This window comes from Chiloscyllium punctatum, chromosome 12 (assembly GCF_047496795.1).
Source record: "Chiloscyllium punctatum isolate Juve2018m chromosome 12, sChiPun1.3, whole genome shotgun sequence".
Classification (NCBI taxonomy): Eukaryota; Metazoa; Chordata; class Chondrichthyes; order Orectolobiformes; family Hemiscylliidae; genus Chiloscyllium; species Chiloscyllium punctatum.
The window spans coordinates 74407428-74420603 of NC_092750.1; the positions used below are offsets into that span (position 1 = coordinate 74407428).

General features: G+C 58.3%; 1 protein-coding gene across 3 annotated transcripts in view; it reads left to right on the forward strand.

Annotated features, from left to right (window-relative positions):
• The window catches only part of abhd14a (abhydrolase domain containing 14A), a 38954-nt gene that overhangs the window by 8983 nt on the left and 16795 nt on the right, over positions 1-13176 (forward strand). Inside the window, exons 2-3 of one of the 3 annotated variants that reach the window (XM_072582798.1) lie at positions 10817-10945; positions 11531-11816. In XM_072582798.1, coding sequence (XP_072438899.1) covers positions 11554-11816 — 263 coding nt within the window. In that variant the 5' untranslated portion in view covers positions 10817-10945; positions 11531-11553. Of the gene's footprint in view, positions 1-10752; positions 10946-11530; positions 11817-13176 lie in introns of those variants that run through there. The other 2 variants (XM_072582797.1, XM_072582800.1) reach the window with 2 other exon arrangements.

The following is a 13176-nucleotide window of genomic DNA, read 5'->3' on the forward strand; positions in this document are numbered from 1 at the left end:
GGGGGAGTGTGTGAGAGAGAAGTAGATGGAGGGGGGAGTGTGTGAGAGAGAAGTAGATGGAGGGGGGAGTGTGTGAGAGAGAAGTAGATGGAGGGGGGAGTGTGTGAGAGAGAAGTAGATGGAGGGGGGAGTGTGTGAGAGAGAAGTAGATGGAGGGGGGAGTGTGTGAGAGAGAAGTAGATGGAGGGGGGAGTGTGTGAGAGAGAAGTAGATGGAGGGGGGAGTGTGTGAGAGAGAAGTAGATGGAGGGGGGAGTGTGTGAGAGAGACGTAGATGGGGGGGGGAGTGTGTGAGAGACGTAGATGGGGGGGAGGCAGTGTGTGAGAGAGAAGTAGGTGGGGTGCGAGTGTGTGAGAGAGACGTAGATGGGGGGGTGAGTGTGTGAGAGAGACATAGATGGAGCGGGGGGGGGAGGTGAGTGTGTGAGAGAGACGTAGAGGGGGAAGTGTGTGAGAGAGACGTAGGTTAGGGGGGGGTGAGTGTGAGAGAGACGTAGATGGGGGGGTGAGTGTGTGAGAGAGACATAGATGGAGCGGGGGGGGGAGGTGAGTGTGTGAGAGAGACGTAGAGGGGGAAGTGTGTGAGAGAGACGTAGGTTAGGGGGGGGTGAGTGTGAGAGAGATGTAGTTGTGGGGGGGGGAGTGTGAGAGAGATGTAGGTAGAGGGGGGGTGAGTGTGAGAGAGATGTAGTTGTGGGCGGGGGGGGGGGAGTGTGAGAGATGGAGATGGGGGCGTGGGAGTGTATGAGTGAGACGTAGATGGAGAGGAGGGAGTGTGTGAGAGAGACTTAGATGGGGTGGTGAGTGTGTGAGAGAGACGTAGGTGGGGGGGGTGAGTGTGAGAGAGATGTACTTGTGGGGGGGTAGTGTGAGAGATGGAGATGGGGGGGTGGGGAGTGTATGAGTGAGATGTAGATGGAGGGGATGGAGTGTGTGAGAGAGACGTAGGTGGGGGGGTGAGTGTTTGAGAGAGACGTAGATGGGTGGGAGTGTGTGAGAGAGACGTAGATGGGGGTGGAGTGTGTCAGAGAGACGTAGATGGGGGTGGAGTGTGTCAGAGAGACGTAGATGGGGGTGGAGTGTGTCAGAGAGACGTAGATGGGGGGGGGGGAGTGTGTGAGAGAGAAGTAGGTGGGGTGCGAGTGTGTGAGAGAGACGTAGATGGGGGAGGGGGGAGTGTGTGAGAGAGACGTAGATGGGGGGGGAGTGTGTGAGAGAGAAGTAGGTGGGGGGGGAGTGTGTGAGAGAGACGTAGATGGGGGGGGAGTGTGTGAGAGAGACGTGGATGGGGGGGGAGTGTGTGAGAGAGACGTGGATGGGGGGGAGGGGAGTGTGTGAGAGAGACGTAGATGGGGGGGGTGAGTGTGAGAGAGAAGTAGGTGGGGGAGGGAGTGTGTGAGAGAGACGTAGATGGGGGGGGAGTGTGTGAGAGAGAAGTAGGTGGGGGGGGAGTGTGTGAGAGAGAAGTAGGTGGGGGGGGGGGGAGTGTGTGAGAGAGAAGTAGGTGGGGGGGGGGGAGAGTGTGTGAGAGAGACGTAGATGGGGGGGGGGGAGTGTGAGAGAGACGTAGGTGGGGGTGTGGGGGAAGTGTGTGAGAGAGACGTAGATGGGGGGGGGGGGAGTGTGTGAGAGAGACGTAGGTGGGGGGGAGGAGTGTGTGAGAGAGACGTAGATGGGGGGGGTGAGTGTGAGAGAGAAGTAGGTGGGGGAGGGAGTGTGTGAGAGAGACGTAGATGGGGGGGGGAGTGTGTGAGAGAGAAGTAGGTGGGGGGGGGAGTGTGTGAGAGAGAAGTAGGTGGGGGGGGGGGGAGTGTGTGAGAGAGAAGTAGGTGGGGGGGGGGAGAGTGTGTGAGAGAGACGTAGATGGGGGGGGGGGGAGTGTGAGAGAGACGTAGGTGGGGGTGTGGGGGAAGTGTGTGAGAGAGACGTAGATGGGGGGGGGGGAGTGTGTGAGAGACGTAGATGGGGGGGGGAGTGTGTGAGAGACGTAGATGTGGGGGGGGAGTGTGTGAGAGAGACATAGATGGGGGTGGAGTGTGTGAGAGAGACGTAGATGGGGCGGAGGCAGTGTGTGAGAGAGGAGTAGGTGGGGGGGGGGGAGTGTGTGAGAGAGACGTAGGTGGGGGAGGGGGGAGTGTGTGAGAGAGACGTAGATGGGGCGGAGGCAGTGTGTGAGAGAGACGTAGGTGGGGGAGGGGGGAGTGTGTGAGAGAGACGTAGATGGGGGGGGGAGTGTGTGAGAGAGACGTAGATGGGGGGGGGGGAGTGTGTGAGAGAGACGTAGATGGGGGGGGGGAGTGTGTGAGAGAGACGTAGATGGGGGAGGGGGGAGTGTGTGAGAGAGACGTAGATGGGGGGGGAGTGTGTGAGAGAGACGTAGATGGGGGGGTGGGGAGTGTGTGAGAGACGTAGATGGGGGGGGGAGTGTGTGAGAGAGACGTAGATGGGGGGGGGGGGGGAGTGTGTGAGAGAGACGTAGATGGGTGGGGAGTGTGTGAGAGAGACGTAGATGGGGGGGGTGGGGAGTGTGTGAGAGACGTAGATGGGGGGGTGGGGAGTGTGTGAGAGACGTAGATGGGGGGGAGGCAGTGTGTGAGAGAGACGTAGATGGGGAGAGGGGGGAGTGTGTGAGAGAGACGTAGATGGGGGGGTGGGGGGAGTGTGTGAGAGAGACGTAGATGGGGGGGGGGGGGAGTGTGTGAGAGACGTAGATGGGGCGGAGGCAGTGTGTGAGAGAGGAGTAGGTGGGGTGCGAGTGTGTGAGAGTGACGTGGATGGGGGGGAAGTGTGTGAGAGAGACGTAGATGGGGGGGGGGGGGAGTGTGTGAGAGAGACGTAGATGGGGGGGGGGGGAGTGTGTGAGAGAGACGTAGATGGGGGGGGGTGTGTGTGAGAGAGACGTAGATGGGGGAGGGGGGGAGTGTGTGAGAGAGACGTAGATGGGGGGGGGAGTGTGTGAGAGAGAAGTAGGTGGGGTGCGAGTGTGTGAGAGAGACGTAGATGGGGGGGGGTGTGTGAGAGAGAAGTAGGTGGGGTGCGAGTGTGTGAGAGAGACGTAGATGGGGGGGGGGGAGTGTGTGAGAGACGTAGATGGGGGGGGGGAGTGTGTGAGAGACGTAGATGGGGGGGGGGGAGAGTGTGTGAGAGAGAAGTGGGGGGGGGAGTGTGTGAGAGAGAAGTGGGGGGGGGGGGAGTGTGTGAGAGAGAAGTGGGGGGGGGGAGAGTGTGTGAGAGAGAAGTAGATGGAGGGGGGAGTGTGTGAGAGAGAAGTAGATGGAGGGGGGAGTGTGTGAGAGAGAAGTACATGGAGGGGGGGAGTGTGTGAGAGAGAAGTAGATGGAGGGGGGAGTGTGTGAGAGAGACGTAGATGGGGGGGGGAGTGTGTGAGAGACGTAGATGGGGGGGAGGCAGTGTGTGAGAGAGAAGTAGGTGGGGTGCGAGTGTGTGAGAGAGACGTAGATGGGGGGGTGAGTGTGTGAGAGAGACATAGATGGAGCGGGGGGGGGGAGGTGAGTGTGTGAGAGAGACGTAGAGGGGGAAGTGTGTGAGAGAGACGTAGGTTGGGGGGGGGTGAGTGTGAGAGAGACGTAGATGGGGGGGTGAGTGTGTGAGAGAGACATAGATGGAGCGGGGGGGGAGGTGAGTGTGTGAGAGAGACGTAGAGGGGGAAGTGTGTGAGAGAGACGTAGGTTAGGGGGGGGTGAGTGTGAGAGAGATGTAGTTGTGGGGGGGGGAGTGTGAGAGAGATGTAGGTAGAGGGGGGGTGAGTGTGAGAGAGATGTAGTTGTGGGGGGGGGGGGAGTGTGAGAGATGGAGATGGGGGCGTGGGGAGTGTATGAGTGAGACGTAGATGGAGAGGAGGGAGTGTGTGAGAGAGACTTAGATGGGGGGGTGAGTGTGACAGAGATGTAGTTGTGGGGGGGTAGTGTGAGAGATGGAGATGGGGGGGTGGGGAGTGTATGAGAGAGACGTAGATGGGGGTGGAGTGTGTCAGAGAGATGTAGATGGGGGGGAGGCAGTGTGTGAGAGAGATGTAGATGGGGGGGGGAGTGTGTGAGAGAGACGTAGATGGTGGGGGGGGAGTGTGTGAGAGAGAAGTAGGTGGGGGTGCGAGTGTGTGAGAGAGACGTAGATGGGGGGGGGAGTGTGTGAGAGAGACGTAGATGGGGGGGGGGGGGAGTGTGTGAGAGAGACGTAGATGGGGGTGTAGTGTGTCAGAGAGATGTAGATGGGGGGGAGGCAGTGTGTGAGAGAGATGTAGATGGGGGGGGGAGTGTGTGAGAGAGACGTAGATGGTGGGGGGGGGAGTGTGTGAGAGAGAAGTAGGTGGGGTGCGAGTGTGTGAGAGAGACGTAGATGGGGGGGGGAGTGTGTGAGAGAGACGTAGATGGGGGGGGGGGAAGAGTGTGTGAGAGACGTAGATGGGGGGAGGGGGGAGTGTGTGAGAGAGACGTAGATGGGGGGGGAGTGTGTGAGAGAGAAGTAGGTGGGGGGGGGGAGTGTGTGAGAGAGACGTAGATGGGGGGGGGGGAGTGTGTGAGAGAGACGTAGATGGGGGGGGAGTGTGTGAGAGAGACGTAGATGGGGGGGGGAAGAGTGTGTGAGAGACGTAGATGGGGGGAGGGGGGAGTGTGTGAGAGAGACGTAGATGGGGGGGGGGGAGTGTGTGAGAGACGTAGATGGGGGGGGGGGGGAGTGTGTGAGAGACGTAGATGGGGGGGGGAGTGTGTGAGAGAGACATAGATGGGGGTGGAGTGTGTGAGAGAGACGTAGATGGGGGGGGGGGGGGAGTGTGTGAGAGAGACGTAGATGGGGCGGAGGCAGTGTGTGAGAGAGACGTAGATGGGGGGGGGGAGTGTGTGAGAGAGACGTAGATGGGGGGGGGAGTGTGTGAGAGAGACGTAGATGGGGGGGGGTGGAGTGTGTGAGAGAGACGTAGATGGGGGGGGGGGGGGGAGTGTGTGAGAGAGACGTAGATGGGGGGGGGAGTGTGTGAGAGAGACGTAGATGGGGGGGGGGGGGGAGTGTGTGAGAGAGACGTAGATGGGGGGGGGAGTGTGTGAGAGAGATGTAGATGGGGGGCGGAGGCAGTGTGTGAGAGAGGAGTAGGTGGGGTGCGAGTGTGTGAGAGTGACGTGGATGGGGGGGGTGGGGAGTGTGTGAGAGAGACGTAGATGGGGGGGGGGAGTGTGTGAGAGAGACGTAGATGGGGGGTGAGTGTGTGAGAGACGTAGATGGGGGGGCGGAGGCAGTGTGTGAGAGAGGAGTAGGTGGGGGTGCGAGTGTGTGAGAGTGACGTGGATGGGGGGGGGTGGGGAGTGTGTGAGAGAGACGTAGATGGGGGGGGGAGTGTGTGAGAGAGACGTAGATGGGGGGGGGGGGAGTGTGTGAGAGAGACGTAGATGGGGGGGGGGGGAGTGTGTGAGAGAGACGTAGATGGGGGAGGGGGGAGTGTGTGAGAGAGACGTAGATGGGGGGGGGGAGTGTGTGAGAGAGACGTAGATGGGGGGGTGGGGAGTGTGTGAGAGACGTAGATGGGGGGGGTGGGGAGTGTGTGAGAGAGACGTAGATGGGGGGGTGGGGAGTGTGTGAGAGACGTAGATGGGGGGGGTGGGGAGTGTGTGAGAGACGTAGATGGGGGGGAGGCAGTGTGTGAGAGAGACGTAGATGGGGAGAGGGGGGAGTGTGTGAGAGAGACGTAGATGGGGGGGGGGGGAGTGTGTGAGAGAGACGTAGATGGGGGGGTGGGGAGTGTGTGAGAGACGTAGATGGGGGGGTGGGGAGTGTGTGAGAGACGTAGATGGGGGGGAGGCAGTGTGTGAGAGAGACGTAGATGGGGAGAGGGGGGAGTGTGTGAGAGAGACGTAGATGGGGGGGGGGGAGTGTGTGAGAGAGACGTAGATGGGGGGGGGGTGAGTGTGTGAGAGACGTAGATGGGGCGGAGGCAGTGTGTGAGAGAGGAGTAGGTGGGGTGCGAGTGTGTGAGAGTGACGTGGATGGGGGGGAAGTGTGTGAGAGAGACGTAGATGGGGGGGGGAGTGTGTGAGAGAGACGTAGATGGGGGGGGGGAGTGTGTGAGAGAGACGTAGATGGGGGGGGAGTGTGTGAGAGAGACGTAGATGGGGGGGGAGTGTGTGAGAGAGACGTAGATGGGGGGCGGAGGCAGTGTGTGAGAGAGGAGTAGGTGGGGTGCGAGTGTGTGAGAGTGACGTGGATGGGGGGGGGTGGGGAGTGTGTGAGAGAGACGTAGATGGGGGGGGGAGTGTGTGAGAGAGACGTAGATGGGGGGGGGGGGGGGAGTGTGTGAGAGAGACGTAGATGGGGGAGGGGGGAGTGTGTGAGAGAGACGTAGATGGGGGGGGAGTGTGTGAGAGAGACGTAGATGGGGGGGGTGGGGAGTGTGTGAGAGACGTAGATGGGGGGGGTGGGGAGTGTGTGAGAGAGACGTAGATGGGGGGGGTGGGGAGTGTGTGAGAGACGTAGATGGGGGGGTGGGGAGTGTGTGAGAGACGTAGATGGGGGGGTGGGGAGTGTGTGAGAGACGTAGATGGGGGGGGGGGAGTGTGTGAGAGAGACGTAGATGGGGGGGAGGGGGGAGTGTGTGAGAGAGACGTAGATGGGGGGGAGTGTGTGAGAGAGAAGTAGGTGGGGGGGGGGGAGTGTGTGAGAGAGACGTAGATGGGGGGGGTGAGTGTGAGAGAGAAGTAGGTGGGGTGCGAGTGTGTGAGAGAGACGTAGATGGTGTGGGGGAAGTGTGTGAGAGAGACGTAGGTGGGGGTGTGGGGGGAAGTGTGTGAGAGAGACGTAGATGGGGGTGGGAGTGTGTGAGAGAGACGTAGATGGGGGTGGGAGTGTGTGAGAGAGACGTAGGTGGGGGTGGGAGTGTGTGAGAGAGACGTAGGTGGGGGTGGGAGTGTGTGAGAGAGACGTAGGTGGGGGGGCAGTGTGAGAGAGACGTAGATGGGGGGGGGTGAGTGTGTGAGAGAGACGTAGATGGGGGGGGTGAGTGTGAGAGAGAAGTAGGTGGGGTGCGAGTGTGTGAGAGAGACGTAGATGGGAGGGGGGGGGAAGTGTGTGAGAGAGACGTAGATGGGGGTGGGAGTGTGTGAGAGAGACGTAGATGGGGGTGGGAGTGTGTGAGAGAGACGTAGATGGGGGTGGGAGTGTGTGAGAGAGACGTAGGTGGGGGTGGGAGTGTGTGAGAGAGACGTAGGTGGGGGGGCAGTGTGAGAGAGACGTAGATGGGGGGGGTGAGTGTGAGAGAGAAGTAGGTGGGGTGCGAGTGTGTGAGAGAGACGTAGATGGGAGGGGGGGGAGTGTGTGAGAGAGACATAGGTGGGGGTGTGGGGGGAGTGTGTGAGAGAGACGTAGGTGGGGGTGTGGGGGGAGTGTGTGAGAGAGACGTAGGTGGGGGTGTGGGGGAAGTGTGTGAGAGAGACGTAGGTGGGGGTGTGGGGGAAGTGTGTGAGAGAGACGTAGGTGGGGGTGTGGGGGAAGTGTGTGAGAGAGACGTAGGTGGGGGTGTGGGGGAAGTGTGTGAGAGAGACGTAGGTGGGGGTGTGGGGGAAGTGTGTGAGAGAGACGTAGGTGGGGGTGTGGGGGAAGTGTGTGAGAGAGACGTAGGTGGGGGTGTGGGGGAAGTGTGTGAGAGAGACGTAGGTGGGGGTGTGGGGGAAGTGTGTGAGAGAGACGTAGATGGGGGGGGGGGGGAGTGTGTGAGAGAGACGTAGGTGGGGGGGGGTGAGTGTGTGAGAGAGACGTAGATGGAGCCGGGGGGGGGGAGTGTGTGAGAGACGTAAATGGGGGGAGGTGAGTGTGTGAGAGAGACGTAGAGGGGGAAGTGTGTGAGAGAGACGTAGGTAGAGGGGGGGGTGAGTGTGAGAGAGATGTAGTTGTGGGGGGGGGGGGGAGTGTGAGAGAGATGTAGTTGTTGGGGGGGGGAGTGTGAGAGAGATGTAGGTGGGGGGGGTGAGTGTGAGAGAGATGTAGTTGTGGGGGGGGAGTGTGAGAGATGGAGATGGGGGGGTGGGGAGTGTATGAGTGAGACGTAGATGGAGAGGAGGGAGTGTGTAAGAGAGACGTAAGTGGGGGGGGCAGTGTGTGAGAGACGTAGATGGGGGGGGAGTGTGTGAGAGAGACGTAGATGGGGGGGGGGGGGAGTGTGTGAGAGAGACTTAGATGGTAGGGGAAGTGTGTGAGAGAGATGTAGGTGGGGCGTGAGTGTGTGAGAGAGAGACGTAGGTGGGGCGTGAGTGTGTGAGAGAGACGTAGATGGGGGTGGAGTGTGTGAGAGAGACGTAGATGGGGGTGGAGTGTGTGAGAGAGACGTAGATGGGGGTGGAGTGTGTGAGAGAGATGTAGATGGGGGGCGGAGTGCGAGAGACGTAGATTGGGGGGGGAGTGTGTGAGAGAGACGTAGGTAGGTGGGGGAGGTGGAGTGTGAGAGATGTAGATGGAGGGGGGGTGTGAGAGAGACGTAGATGGAGGGGGGGTGTGAGAGAGACGTAGATGGAGGGGGGTTGTGTGAGAGAGACGTAGATGGAGGGGGGGTGTGTGAGAGAGACGTAGATGGAGGGGGGTTGTGTGAGAGAGACGTAGATGGAGGGGGGGTGTGTGAGAGAGATGTAGATGGGGGAGCGAGTGTGTGAGAGAGACGTAGGTGGGGGGGAATGCAAGCGACGTAGATGGAGGGCGGGTGAGTGTGTGAGAGACACGTAGATGGAGAGGGGGCAGTGTGTAAGAGACATAGATGGGGGTGGAGTGTGTGAGAGAGACGTAGATGGGGGGTGTGTGTGAGGGGGATGTAGATGGGGGGGTGGGGAAGTGTGTGAGAGAGACATAGATGGAGGGGGTGTGTGTGCGAGAGAGACGTAGATGGGAGGGAAGAGTGTGTGAGAGACATAGATGGAGAGATGGAAGGAGAGTGTGTGAGAGAGATGTAGATGGAGGGGGGCAGAGTGTGTGGGAGGGACGTAGATGGAGAGGGGGGAGTGTGGGGGAAAGACGTAGTTGGAGAGGGGGGAGTGTTTGAGAGAGATGTAGATGGAGCTGAATCGATGGGGAGAGAGAGGGAATGTGTGAGTGAGAGAGGAATGTGCGTGAATAAGGGAGAAAGTGTGACAGAGGAATTGATGGAAATAGAGGGTGTGTGTGTGTGAAGAATAGATGTTTGGAGGGAGGGAGGCAGAGAGATGGAAATGAAGAGAGGGAGGGCGGTGGAGAGATGGGAATGGATGGAGGAAAGAAGGCTGAGGGACAGGAATAGAGGGAGGTAGGGCGATGGGACTGAAATGGAGGGAGGAATGTGGACAAATTGGAATGAGGAAGGGAGGGAAGCAGCAGGACTGGAATGGGGGGAGGGAAACAAAGGGACTGGAATAGGGGGGAGGGAGTGTGGCTGGTGGAGGGACTGGAATGGAGTGAGATAGGGTGCAGAGGGCCTGGAATGGAGGGAGGGAGATGGCAAGACTGGAAGGAAGGACAAATTGGATTGAGGGAGGGAGGGATGTAGAGGGACAGGAATAGAGGGAGGGAGGTGGAAGGAATGGAATCGAAGGAGGGAGTGGGTTAGAGGGGGTGGAAAGTAGGGAAGGAGGGAGGGCAGAGGGACTGGTCTCAAGGGAGGGTGGAGGGCAGAGGGACTGGTCTCGAGTGAGGGCAGGGGGGAGGAGGGACTGGGCTCGAGTGAGGGCGGGGGGCGGGGGGCGGAGGGAGGAGGGACTGGGCTCGAGTGAGGGCAGGGGACAGAGGGACTGGGCTCGAGTGAGGGCAGGGGGAGGAGGGACTGGGCTCGAGTGAGGGCGGGGGGCGGGGGGACTGGGCTCGAGTGAGGGCGGGGGGCGGAGGGACTGGGCTCGAGTGAGGGCGGGGGGCGGGGGGACTGGGCTCGAGTGAGGGCGGGGGGCGGAGGGACTGGGCTCGAGTGAGGGCGGGGGGCGGGGGGACTGGGCTCGAGTGAGGGCGGGGGGCGGAGGGACTGGGCTCGAGTGAGGGCGGGGGGCGGAGGGACTGGGCTCGAGTGAGGGCGGGGGGCGGGGGGACTGGGCTCGAGTGAGGGCGGGGGGCGGAGGGACTGGGCTCGAGTGAGGGCGGGGGGCGGAGGGACTGGGCTCGAGTGAGGGCGGGGGGCGGGGGGACTGGGCTCGAGTGAGGGCGGGGGGCGGGGGGACTGGGCTCGAGTGAGGGCGGGGGGCGGAGGGACTGGGCTCGAGTGAGGGCGGGGGGCGGAGGGACTGGGCTCGAGTGAGGGCGGGGGGCGGAGGGACTGGGCTCGAGTGAGGGCGGGGGGCGGGGGGACTGGGCTCGAGTGAGGGCGGGGGGCGGAGGGACTGGGCTCGAGTGAGGGCGGGGGGCGGGGGGACTGGGCTCGAGTGAGGGCGGGGGGCGGAGGGACTGGGCTCGAGTGAGGGCGGGGGGCGGAGGGACTGGGCTCGAGTGAGGGCGGGGGGCGGGGGGACTGGGCTCGAGTGAGGGCGGGGGGCGGAGGGACTGGGCTCGAGTGAGGGCGGGGGGCGGGGGGACTGGGCTCGAGTGAGGGCGGGGGGCGGAGGGACTGGGCTCGAGTGAGGGCGGGGGGCGGGGGGACTGGGCTCGAGTGAGGGCGGGGGGCGGAGGGACTGGGCTCGAGTGAGGGCGGGGGGACTGGGCTCGAGTGAGGGCGGGGGGCGGAGGGACTGGGCTCGGGTGAGACTGTAAGGTTACAATGAGTATTAGTATCCTCAGAAATGCAGCAAGGGAAATGTAAGCAATGGATCATGTGAAGAAGGGAGGAGTGAGAATTAGAAACAAAACTTATTTTTAAGGACTTGTTTGGCTAGAGTCTTGATTAACAAGGGAGTCAGACGTTGCAAAAGGTAGATAGTAAACTGGAGCGACACCACCATCAGATCGATTGGTGGAGCAGGTTCAAGGAACTGAATGGGTTGTTCCTGGTCCCTCACCGATATGTATGTATTACATGACCTATCCTTCACAATTCTAGGTTGGCTCACAAACGTTTCTAATTGCACAGTCACTCTCATTCATTATAAATTACATCAGATTAACAGGTCAACAATATCCTGGTTTCTCTCTTTCATCTTTATTAACTGATATAACTACATGTTTCCAATATAAAGGGACGATTCTTAAATCAAAAGAGGGTTAAAACATCTCCAATTTCCTCACCTCTTCCTTTAAGATCCTTGGTGCAAACCATGTGTTCCTGGAGGTTAATTTCCTCACCTCTTCCTTTAAGATCCTTGGTGCAAACCATGTGTTCCTGGAGGTTGATCATTCATGTTGCTTTAACATTAATAATTTCCAGTTCTTGATAACTGAGAGTGCTGTACCACAATCGCATGCGTGTGAGATGACAGGACCTTTCCACAGAGCAGGCTGAGATACAATAGTCCAAATGTTGAGTTAAACAGGGGCTATAATCTGACAGAGTGAAGGGCTAAAGGATGACATATAGTTAATTTACAGAAAATGCTTTATTGATGGCAGTATTTTGAATCTCTGTCTCATTGATGTTTCTTTGTCATTAACAGATTTTTCTTTGTTGAGGAGAAATATGCACTCTTGTACCTTTAATCGATCCAGATTGCTGGCCTTCCTGCTCGTCGTTGGTGTCACACTTGTCATCTATTACTTGCTTCCCAACACCCTGCCAGACAGCACGAGGTCAGTGGAGCCACTTCGGGCATATGATATGACCACCACTAACAAGCTCATCGTCACTGTCAATGTCACTCTGAAAAAATCCTCAAATCAAATCCAGGTTTTCTACCGGGAAACTCTACCTCTGCAGAAGAGCAGAGAAAGCCACCCGCCAAGGTAAATTAGATCAAGAAAATGAGTGCATTCTATCGCCGTCTGCACCACATGGTACCACTTATGAAGGAACTGGGGATTGTAAGACCAGGTGGAATTAGGAGGAGAAAGTGAGGACTGCAGATGCTGGAGATCAGAGCTGAAAATGTGTTGCTGGAAAAGCGCAGCAGGTCAGGCAGCATCTAGGGAGCAGGAGAATCGACATTTCGGGCATCAGCCCTTCTTCAGGAATGCACTGATGCCCGAAACGTTGATTCTCCTGCTCCTTGGATGCTGCCTGACCTGCTGCGCTTTTCCAGCGACACATTTTCAGCATGTGGAATTAGGGCCAGTCTGTTCAGGAGAGATAAAAGGGAACACTTCTCCACACACACGGTGGTAGGGGGTTGGAACACTTTTTTTTTCCACAAATGGCACCGGATGTCGGATCAGTTGCAATTTTAATTCTGAGATAGATACATCTTTGTTAAGCAAAGATATTAAGGAATATGGGCCAAAGGCAGATATATGGAGTTCAGCCACATCAGCCATGATCTCATTGAACAGTGGCTCAGGCTCAAGGGGCTGAATGGCCTACTTCGGTTCCTATGTTCCTGCTCCATTGCACTCATTGATAGCACATCTACCTTACTTTGTAGAAACAAGGCTGTTTGCATCTTGGCTTTGTACGTGGCTAAAGGCTCTCTCTTGCCAAACTTCCTACTTTTGATTTAGGGCTCATAGACCTCATCCTCAAGCTTTGATTCTGTCTTTGATTTTTAGGTCTTATCCCATATCTCCTTGAGATTTCTCTGTTCTGTTCTTTGCTAAGAGGTTACAGGCTCTTCTACCGTGATCTTCAGGTTGAGGGGATGAATGGCCTCCTCTTGCTTTTAACTCGCCCTCATTTTTTTTTAAACGTTTTTGGGACGTGGGTGCCATTGGCTGGGCCAGCATTTTATTGCCCATCACTAGTTGCCCTTGAGAAGGTGCTTTCTTCTGCTGCAGCCTATTAGGTGAGGGTACACCAACCAATGGCGTTATGGAGGAAATTCCAGGACTTTGGCCCAGTGACGGTGAAGAAATAGAAATATAATTCAAAGTCAGGATGGTGAGTGGCTTGGAAAGGTACTTGCAGGTTTGCTTCCTAGAGTCAGAACAATTTAGGGATTTTTTTTTGTTTTATTATTCTTGTGTGTGATGTGGGTGTTGCTGTTCAGGCTGGCACTTAGTATTGCCCTTGAACTGATTGACTTTAGGTCATTTCAGAGAGCAGTTGGGAGTCGACAGTTTTGCTGTGGGTCTGGAGTCATGTGTCGGCCAGCCCAGATAAGGGCGGCAGATTTCTTTTCCTAAAGGACGTTGGTGAACCAGAAGGGTTTCT